Source organism: Sardina pilchardus, chromosome 3 (assembly GCF_963854185.1).
Source record: "Sardina pilchardus chromosome 3, fSarPil1.1, whole genome shotgun sequence".
Lineage (NCBI taxonomy): Eukaryota > Metazoa > Chordata > Actinopteri > Clupeiformes > Clupeidae > Sardina > Sardina pilchardus.
In genome coordinates, this window is record NC_084996.1 from 32,503,655 (window position 1) to 32,513,800 (window position 10,146).

General features: G+C 43.1%; 2 protein-coding genes across 2 annotated transcripts in view; both read left to right on the forward strand.

Annotated features, from left to right (window-relative positions):
• kcnt2b (potassium sodium-activated channel subfamily T member 2b) overlaps positions 1–2,617 on the forward strand; it is a 68,401-nt gene extending 65,784 nt beyond the window's left edge. The window contains 1 exon segment of the mRNA XM_062531005.1: positions 982–2,617. Within this exon segment, the coding sequence (XP_062386989.1) occupies positions 982–1,099 (118 nt within the window). The 3' untranslated portion in view covers positions 1,100–2,617.
• Positions 2,618–4,764: 2,147 nt separating this feature from the next.
• On the forward strand, positions 4,765–9,182 carry LOC134077362 (C-signal-like). The gene is made up of 6 exons (XM_062532923.1): positions 4,765–5,214; positions 5,309–5,363; positions 5,769–5,956; positions 6,452–6,613; positions 6,926–7,036; positions 8,825–9,182. Exons 1-6 carry the CDS (start codon positions 5,071–5,073, stop codon positions 8,936–8,938), a joined length of 774 nt encoding a protein of 257 aa, XP_062388907.1. The 5' UTR covers positions 4,765–5,070; the 3' UTR covers positions 8,939–9,182.
• The last annotated feature ends 964 nt before the right edge of the window (positions 9,183–10,146 follow it).

Consider the following 10,146-nt stretch of genomic DNA (forward strand, 5'->3'; position numbering starts at 1 on the left):
CACCCACACACTCACACAACTCTCTTCACACACCCCTGTGGGACAACATAATCACTCCTCGCCACAATGTTTCAATGACACTCACTTCCTCAAACAAAGAACTAAATATAAATCTAAATGTAAATCTCCTGTCAGCAGTAGGATTTGTGCATTTGCTATAGTGGAGCTGTGGTATGGTAATGATGTATATTTCTAAGTCTTCATCTCCAGTGTAATTATGCAGGCTTGTCAGCTTGTCACATAGTCATGTTAATGACTAAACTAATGGAACTGATGGTTGTGCAATTATGAGCCCGATCAAAAAGATCTGACTCTCAGTGCAGCTTTCCCTCCCTTTGGGAGACACTGATGTGTGCAACACATCTTGTAAATGTCCAAAAACTGTTGTGTTGTGTTGTGAGGTGCACTGACAGAAGTCAAGTTTATTTGTATTCCATATTTTAATGTGAGGTCGTTCAGTGTGCTTTACATAAACAAAAGCAAAGAGTGACAGTAAATAAAACCATTAAAAGGCAGTTTAAAGTTTAAAAAGTAAGCTACATAATATATATATTTAAAAAAAAAAATGAAAAATGGCAGAAGCAGCCCAAGCAGGTAGGGGTCTATGGGTGCCTCTCATTTGGGCTTTTATACGTCCTCCCTCGCTCCTCGATCCTCACTGATCTACATAAAGAATGATAGGGCGAAAACAAAAGGATAGTCTATCCAGTTAGTTATAGATCAGTGGGAACGCCCCTCGAAGATCGAGCATCGAGGATCGAGGAGTGCATGTTGAGAAGCACCCAATGTGCCCAGGGTCACTTCCTCGTCCCGCCCCCATCTCTATCTCCCACTCACTTCCTGTCACACCCAGCTCTCCTAGCTACATAAAGGCGCTACAGATATACTGAAAAGAAAGAAAACAAAAAACAACAACAAGTGTGTGGGTTGACTGACTGCTTCTTCTCTCTGTGCCCTATGAAAGCTGTGTCCTCTCACCAGGTACCTGATCCGGCCCGACCCGCTCTCCGCCGTCCCCAACCAGGGGAGCGGCCGCAAGCCCGGCGCCGGCAGGACCGAGGGACACCGCTTTGAGTCGCAGGACAGCACACACCTGTGAACGAGGACAGACAGGGCCAGCGACCAGCACGTCAAGCAGTCAGGGCGAAGGAGAGAGACACTGGGGAGGGAGAGAGTGAGAAAGAGAGAGAGAGAGAGAGAGAGAGAAACACAACAGGAATGACAGGATTGACAAGAAGGCCCATGTTCCTTCTATTTTTTCCTCCGTTTGTCAACCGCAGTGCATGGACTTCTTTTTGGAAGCTTTTTTTTTTTTTTTTTCCCTAACTCGCTCTGTTAAAAATCCATCATTGTATTTCCCCAGACTGGGGATCCTGGAGACACATAAGTGCATTTAAAAAGAAGTGGAAAACAAAACAAACAAACCAACAAACAGTTGTATCAGTGTTTTTTTTCTGTGCATGTGAATGTACACCCCAGAGCCAGCACTGTCTGACTTGCACTGCCAAAGGAACACGCTGCCAAAATGTTTTTATCGTGTGAGAGGAAGCGTCCCACACCCCGAAACCTCCCGACTGTTTTATCTCGGTGTTCAGTTTTCGTGCGCTCCGTCTCTTGCAAACCGGAGAGACGATCGGCCAGTAGTGTTCTTCTCCTGTCGCTTGAGCCTGTACACTCTTTCAATGTGCCGTCTGTGTTTTTGAATACGTCCTGGAGGGTGTTGCTTGGCGAAGCTTCCGAACAACAGGCATCTCGTACTTACCACCAGCGTGAGAGAGACACAGGAACACGTCTGCTAGATTAATTGTCCAGGGGGTGGAGGGGGGGGGTGGAAGTAATTGTCTGCCTTCCACCATTTTAGCATCTCATCTATCTATTGCTGTCAAAGGAGAGTCTTGGATCATGTTTATTTAATTGCTTCGTTGTTTATGCCTCTCTTCAAAGCCAACCTTCAATCAGGTTTTGATGTTTATGTGGTTAAATGTGCCCAGAGGGGGAAAAACAAGACTTTCTATGAAAACAGGCTATTTTAACTGCCGTATCAGTGAATGTCTCTTTCTATTGGTTGGTTTGTTTGTTTATTTGTGTATTGTTTACAGAAGCGGGGACGCTTTCGTCGTGGCCAAGGTCGCTCCATTCCTCTGTTGTCTTCTCTGTCCGACTTGAGTCTTGATTGAGCCCTCTCTTCAAATCAAATGGTAGATGTCGGCCTGCATGTTTGAGGCTTGTGGACCAGAGTTGTAAAAGTCCGGCTTCAGGAAGTAAAAGTCCTGCCGCATATTTGTTCCAACCATTCACTAAACCGGCAGATTCTAATTAGCACAACTCCTCAGCCAGGTATATTATCTAATTAGTGGAATTGTCTGTTTTATGTGCACAGGTAGAACCAATACATGGTAGGGCTTTTACTTTCTGAACCCAGAATCTTACAACTCTGTTGTGGACCCCGCGGCCCTGCAGGAGCTGTGAGCCAGTGAGCTGTGCGCCGTGTGGTCACTGAGGTCAGGAGAGGACATCCGTCCAGTCCCCCCCACAGCCAAATGTATGTGTACCAGTTCTTGCACTACTGCCTTTCATTTAGTGCCATTGAAATCAATGATGAAATATTTGCATAATAAAGTCGGCGAAAAACACACACTCTTTCTCTGTCTGTCTCTCTCTCGCTCTCTTTCTCGCTCTCCCGACGGTGTTTTAACAAACAGATAGAAATGTGTCCACAGGGAGCGAGCAGATGTCAGTCGTCGAGCGCCAAGCGTTGCTGTGCTATTTGTTTGCCGACCGCTGCCAGGTCTTTACATGGAGTCCCATCAGGTGCGCCATTATGAGAAAGTGATGAATATCTGAATGCCCCGATATCACTGCAAATATATCCACCAATACTCGCGGCACATACAGTAACTCCTTTCTATCTTTCTCTCTCTCACTCACACCCACACAGCAGGGCTTGGCCAGAGATATACTATAGGTAGGAAGAAGCTACGTCAAGGCGGGACAAGGCACACTGTCGGCAAAAACCCACACTTGATTATGAATTAGTTTTTTTAATCAAATTATATATTTAATTACATTTGATGAATACCTTTGATTTATTTTGACATTTGATCAGAAAATTACTTAAATGAAAATAAAAGTAATCTAGCATACCACAACCCCCTCCCTTGAAAAAGAAAGCAGTCAGAGCTTTGGATAGGCTATACGTTAATGCAGCACCTTGCCTACACTTCATATACAATGTCTTCAAAGCCTGAACAAAGGTATGGCTTTTTTTTAGTCATCAGGTCAGGAAATCCTGGAGTTGCAAATATCTAACATGCTGAATGGAAATGGCTTTTGTCTTCATTTGCACATTATTGTAGCCTACTCTCTACTTAATGCTGCTAATGAAAATGTAGTGGAGTAAAAGTAGAAATGTAATTTTAAACATGTACTAAAGTAAAAGTAATAGTAGGAAGAAAAAGAAAAACTCAAGTAAAGTACACATATACGGCTGCAGCTCTTAGTCAGCCGGTACCAGCAGCAAGGCGTTACGCTTACAGCATACATCACAATCTTCCTCTCTGGGTTCTTCTTGACCTTTGGGTAAAAGTACACAAATACGTATATGGGGCATGACTCAGCATGCACCAGGGCATGCGCTGTCACTGCAACAAGGCTGTTTCTTTTTGTCAGGCTTTTTTTTTTCAGTATTACCTAGTCATGCTGAGTTTTGCCGTACTTTTGCATATATTTGCTTGATGTGCTTAACTCATCGAGAACTGAGTTTGCTTTTGGACACTGTTATGGAATAATCAAATGCAGATCTAGAATGTAATTGACAGACATTTACAAGTGTTTGGAACCTTGAAGTAACAAAATTTGAGATCATACTTCCCAGGCGTGTGCTGTAATATAATGTGTCACTCAAAATATTCTATATATGTTTTTTACCATTTCAGTCCATTTGTACCTTTTTACAGTCTCAAGCGCCTGTGTACTTTGGCCTAATATGGAACTCTGGTGATTCGAATAGTGCCGGCTCTCGCCTCGTCTCCCATCCTCTGGGACGTCATTAACGTCGTGGTGGTGTTCTGCAGATTGAACGCTGCCATACTATGTGATCACAGCTCAGGGAGGGAGCCGACAGGGAGATGATGACTGGCTGAGTGTGAAAACGCACGGTGCTGAGAAACCAATGTTTAATCGCGTCACAGGAGTGAGCCTGAGGCGTTTCGTTTCGTTCCCTGATCTCCAGGAGTAATATGTGCTGTCAATATACGAATACCGGGATTTCTTTTATAATCTTTACGCATAGAGATGACAAAGTCTTTTCATCTGACAGAAGAAAGAAACATTCATTTCTGTTGTATTTCAATTAGTTCAATATTCATTTTTAGTTGATGTAGACATTCCAAGGTTTTGTTCTCTTTCTGTGAGCCACATCTGCTATTCCAAGTGTATATTCCAAGTGTAAACACACTCATCACCACACACATGAACACACACACACACACACACACACACACATCACGAAATAGTAACGTCACTGACAGTTTGTGTCTTTCTGAGAACAACGCCAGTGACCTTAACTGAATTCCGTAAATATGCCATCGCCATGGTGATGCTCTCCACCCACCAGCCAGGCCACACACATGCAGCGGCCGTCTTTCCCAGGGGTCCCCAGCGCAGGGGCCATTGCTTCCTGTCCTGCTCTCTCTGTGTTTACTGTAGCTGCTCTACTCACACTGTGTGTGTGTGTGTGTGTGTGTGTGTGTGTGTGTGTGTGTGAGGGTGGGGGAGGGCAGCACTGACAGCTGTTTACATGCTAGTTTCCACTTTCCACATCGCTTTCATGCCCACCATCCTTCTCTCATCGGCTGTTGCTCGGCCCAGTTTTCTCCGCCCATTAGAGAACATGACTTTACAGAAAACATCCCACGCAGCTGTTGTAACGTAAAGCTTTAGAGGTGACCGCAGCCCTGAGCAAACACTTCAGCTTATAAATGGGATATTAAGCCGCCCTTAGAGTCTATGGCAGAGTGAAAGTGCATTGTGCAGAGTAAGAGAACGAAAAGCGACTGACTGAAAGACAGCATGGCAGGAAAGGCGTGCAACGTTCTGATCACCGGGGCCAACCGTGGCCTGGGACTGGAGATGGTCAAGCAGCTGCTGGAGAAGCCGATCCCTAACCGGAAGATCTTTGCCTGCTGCCGTGACCCCAGCGCCCCCAAAGCCCAGGTGAGAGTTCAGCAGAGCTCAGTTGAAAAGAGAGCCAAGCCCTTGCTGTTGTTTCCTGCTTGTGTGTTGAAGTCCTTGTTCTTTTATGTTACAGGGTCTGCAGGAGCTGGCCAAGAAGCACCCTGGAGTCGTCCATGTTATTCGCCTTGGTAACAAAGCATCTGAGCTCTCTTTCAACTCTAGTGCATCATCATACTTACTAATCACATGACACATATTGTTTCAACTACAGAATCTTCCAACACAAAAAAAGTCAATTTATTAAGGATGCCGTTGATGAATGATAATGCCGAATGCCGAATGTTTGCAAACAATTTTCCGTTAGCCTTGAGTTTTCGGCGAACGTTTGCAAACAGTCGCAAACAGTCTGAAGGGGTAGTTCTCCACAAACATACAGTGTAACTTTCATGAGTTTCATGAAGGCAACAATGCAATTACAGTTAGAATGGAATGTTAACACCGAATCATTCAAATTTCAAATGTTCACCACAAGCGTTGGCCACTCTTTGCCAAATTTGAATACACCTCTGATGTTTGGCCGCTGTTTCGCTCAGACACCACCGACCCATGCAGTGTGAAGGAGTCCGCCAAGCAGGTGAGCTCGGTCCTGGGCAAGAGTGGACTCAACCTGCTGGTGAACAACGCTGGCGTGCTGGCCCATGGCACCATGCAGACCACGGGAACCAAGGAGATGCAGGATGCCTTCAACACCAACATCATGGGGCCTATGATGGTCACCAAGGTAAAGGTTACAAGAGGAAGTTTCAGAGGTGATGCACAATCTCCCAATCTCCAAATCTCAAGTCTCTTTCGGATTCTCACTTACTGGTTCATTTGCCGAAAGAACTAAGCACTGACTCAGAGAGCACAAACTTCCGCCAAGCGAAAACATAACCGCCTCCTGGATCCAGACGGTGATCACTCCCAAAATGTAATCGCTTCCTTGGGTCATTTCAGACCTTCCCTGACAATTTCATCAAAATCCATCCATAACTTTTTGAGTTATCTTGCAAACAAACAATCAAACAGACAGACAAACAAACAAACCCCGATGGCTGAGGTACTGTAATTACTACAAGGGCCAACATCCCCAGAGCAACTCAGGGAGAAGTGCTTTGCTTTTCTGGCTCCTGCATGCTAGCTCAGCTCCTTAGCCACTACACACCACTCATTTCTCTCTTTCTCTCACTCTCCATCTTTCTCTCTGTTAACCTTTTCCTCTCACTCCTGTAATTAGGAGTTCCTTCCATATCTGTGTGAGGCGGTGAGGAGCAGTGGGAAGACGGGGATGTCCTGCAGCAGAGCGGCCGTGATCAACATCTCCACGACGCTGGCTTCCATGGCAACCGTTCCTGAGATGTACTCTTTCTTCCCTGCCATCTCATACCGCATCAGCAAGGTACAGGCGGCGGCGCTGTCACTTTTATCATGTGTTAGAGTCAAATCATTCCAACCAATCCTCTATGATCACAGTAAAGCTATGGCTGGCATATGGGGGGGCAGTCTAGCAGTGTGAATGAAATTGTGTGCAAGGCAGCATGGGTGAACCCAGGCTAATATTATACAATATCGCTTACAGTGTTAACTTTATTGTATTGTATTGCATGTCCATATTATTAGACAGAAGCTACCTGCCCATGGATTATTGCAACACTCTCACCTGTTGTGGCATCATCTGCTGAAATGAACTACTGCTTCCTTTCTCATGCAGGCCGGTCTGAACATGTTGACAATCTGTAACTCAGTGGAATTCAAGCAAGACGGGGTCCTGTTTACCCTCCTGCACCCGGGATGGGTGCGCACGGACATGGGGGGAGAGGAGGTGAGTGTCTATCTAGCGCAGTGCTTCTCAAACAAAGACGCGATAGAGCTTTTGCGGTAGCGGCACCACACCTGTGGAATCAGCTGCCGCCTTCTGTCAGAGACGCTCCCTCCATCACCAGTTTTAAATCTAGGCGAAAAACACACCTCTTCTCCCTGACTGGATCCACAATTAATTAATTATTCTGTTAATTAATATTATAATTGTCTTAATTACAGTGCATGAAAATGCTCTGTACTGTTCTTCCAAGGCTTCTTCTTCTTCTTCTTATTATTCCGCTGATCAAATTCATTTTTTCTATTCAGCTTGAACCGTTTAACTTAGAAACTTCATTCAAACGTCGCAACGTAGGTCTTAAATAGGGGAAGGCTGCTAAGTATTTTTCAACTTTGTAACTTTTATACTTTTTAAACTATAAATTAAAAACTATTACAAATTTCCCCATAGACTTAACATTGGCCTCTATGACATCACAATCGGATCATTAAGCAATTAGAATCTTATGCCAGGTGGCCAGCCCCACCTGCAGCAGCCCTCTCTCTCTCAGGCTTTAAGCATACAATCTCTCTGTGAAGACTACATATCCTGTTAACTGTTTCCTCTTTCCACAACTGTTTCAAAATAAAAGTCCTCACTGCAATAATACACTATTAAATCATTTAACCATTGAAACTACTCAACTATTTAACTGTTCAACCATTCCAACTGTCAGTTATCATCAACTATGCCTCCAGTCAACTACATGAGACCTCCATGCACCTAGCAACCAACATAGCAACCATCAAAATTAAGCGTTTATGACCGTTTCCATAGCAACCAACATGATTTTACTACAGTAACTTCTTTATTCCTGATAGTGGCAGCCATGGATACCCCATCAACAAATGTTTCAAAATAAAAGTCCTCAGTACCAAGTTAGCTAGTTAGCATGGTTAGCATAGTTAACATTGTTAGCATAGTTAGCATTTTTAACATAACTGCCAAAAATGATTAGCTAAGTTAGCTAATCAACCTGGTTAGCATTGTTAGCATAGTTAACATTGTTAGCATTGTTAGCATTTTTAGCATAACTGCTAAAAATGATTAGCTAAGTTAGCTAATCAACGTGGTTAGCATTGTTAGCATAGTTAGCATAGTTAACATTTTTAGCATTACTGCTAGAAATCATTAGCCAAGTAAACCAATCAACCTGGTTATCATTGTTAGCATAGTTAACATTTTAGAATACCTGTTAGAAATCATTCGTTAAGTTAGAACAGGAATGTTTAAGCTTTAAAATGTCTACCTAAACACTATCAACTCTCTTTAAACTATGCAACCACCATGTTTACCCTAGCTATACCTTAGTAGCCATATCTACATTATCTATCTATATTTTTTTTTGCATTTTCATGCACTGGTAATTCCTTGGAATTGCATTTCTAGTTAATATTGTAATCTAGTTATTATTTTGTAGGGTCTCAGGTGTTTTATATGTATGTTATATTCAGAGATTATCTGCTTTAAAAAAAAATATATATATATATATATATATATATATATATATGTAGCTCATTGTAGAACTTTTTGTAAAACAATTTTTAAAAATATGTAGTAATAGTGTAATATGTAGTAATAGTGTAGTAGTGTAACACTATATGGAATGCATGGAGAAATCGAGTTCAATGGGATCAGACCCAGACGTAATGGTGAAAGGAATTGAAAATTGAGCGGAATATTACAGAGGGCTATGCCAGGCTAGTGTAACACACTGTATGACTGAATGTGTGATTTATTGCTGATTAACAGGGTGCCATTGATGCCCAGGAGAGTGTTGGTGGTCTGCTCCGTGTCATGGATTCCCTGACGGAGAAACATAACGGAGCTTTTCTGGACTACGAGGGGAAACCAATGCCCTGGTGATGATGAAGGAATTAACAATGTGTCATGGCGCCATATGTTGCAACTTCATCTGTCTGGTTACCAACTAGCTCAGGCATCAAAATGAATATTTGTTGTGGAGATGTTCAGACTATATGTTTGGTTTCCTGTTACTGTTGTACTCACTCTCTTTCTGTAAGTCGCTCTAGATAAAAGCGTCTGCTAAATGAATGAATGCACATATACATGTACTGTACTATTAAGACATGCAATAAAGTTAGATTAAAACATATGCGTACATTTGTTATTCTGCTAAAGTTAGTCAGTTATAGTGGATTCATTATTCTGGGGTAGCGTCCCACAAATGCTAGAATTTTCTCTGGGCCTGTCAGCCGAGGTGTTTGCCACCTGTCATCAGCGCTCCCAACACTCTCCCTGGGTCCTGCTGAGTCATCTGGACCCGCTAATGAGGAGGATTTTCTGTAGCAAGTGGGTGCTGTGTGTCAGTGTGTGTGTGTGTGTGTGTGTGTGTGTGTGCATGTGTGGCGTTATGCTTGTGAATTTGTCTACTACTTTTTCTCCTTCTCCTGCAGATAAGCTTTCATAGATATTTCGTCAGAAATAAATAAATGATCCTCTCCTCTCTCACCATTCTCTTTAACCAGATATGCAACCTACTCCTTTTTAGTTAGTGTAATGATGAGCTGTCAATCAGTATACTGTACATGAGCTGTTCAGTTGCTTGATAACTGAACCAATTTTGTGTGAAAGACAATATGATTGTTATGATAAAATTGTTGATGATCTGCTGCTGGCCATCCATGACAGTAAAATGTAGTCTGGGAGTTTTTTTTGACAGAGATTGTGCTGCGCCTTAGCACTCTTGTTTGCACTCAGCACTCACCCATTACCCCGCTTGTCTTTTCACTATACACACTGGCGTAGAACTCTAACCGGCTAGACTGGAACTTTAGTACACAATACATCTGTCTCATTTAAAGGTGTTTCTATAGACTTTACAAAGCTCAGGGCAGGAAAGGTAGAAGAAGGGCCTCCTTCTGGTAGCACACATGCTATAAGTGTCTGTTTTTGAGGTGGTATAGCTTTCATGTGGCAGTTGAAGTTTTAGATCACTGTCAATGATCCATCAAAAAAAAGCATAGAAGCTCAGCTTCATTGGACTTCCATAAGGGGGATTCGACTTGATGTAGCCGCCGCCGGTAAACGTGATTAGGCCCATTCGACCTCAT

Bases quoted from the DNA above. Each gene is read 5' to 3' on its own strand.
- LOC134077362 (XM_062532923.1), top strand. From the start codon at position 5,071: ATGGCAGGAAAGGCGTGCAACGTTCTGATCACCGGGGCCAACCGTGGC. The intron at 5,957-6,451 runs GTAAAGGTTACA...TCCTGTAATTAG, and splicing joins GGCCTATGATGGTCACCAAG to GAGTTCCTTCCATATCTGTG. The intron at 7,037-8,824 runs GTGAGTGTCTAT...GCTGATTAACAG, and splicing joins CGGACATGGGGGGAGAGGAG to GGTGCCATTGATGCCCAGGA.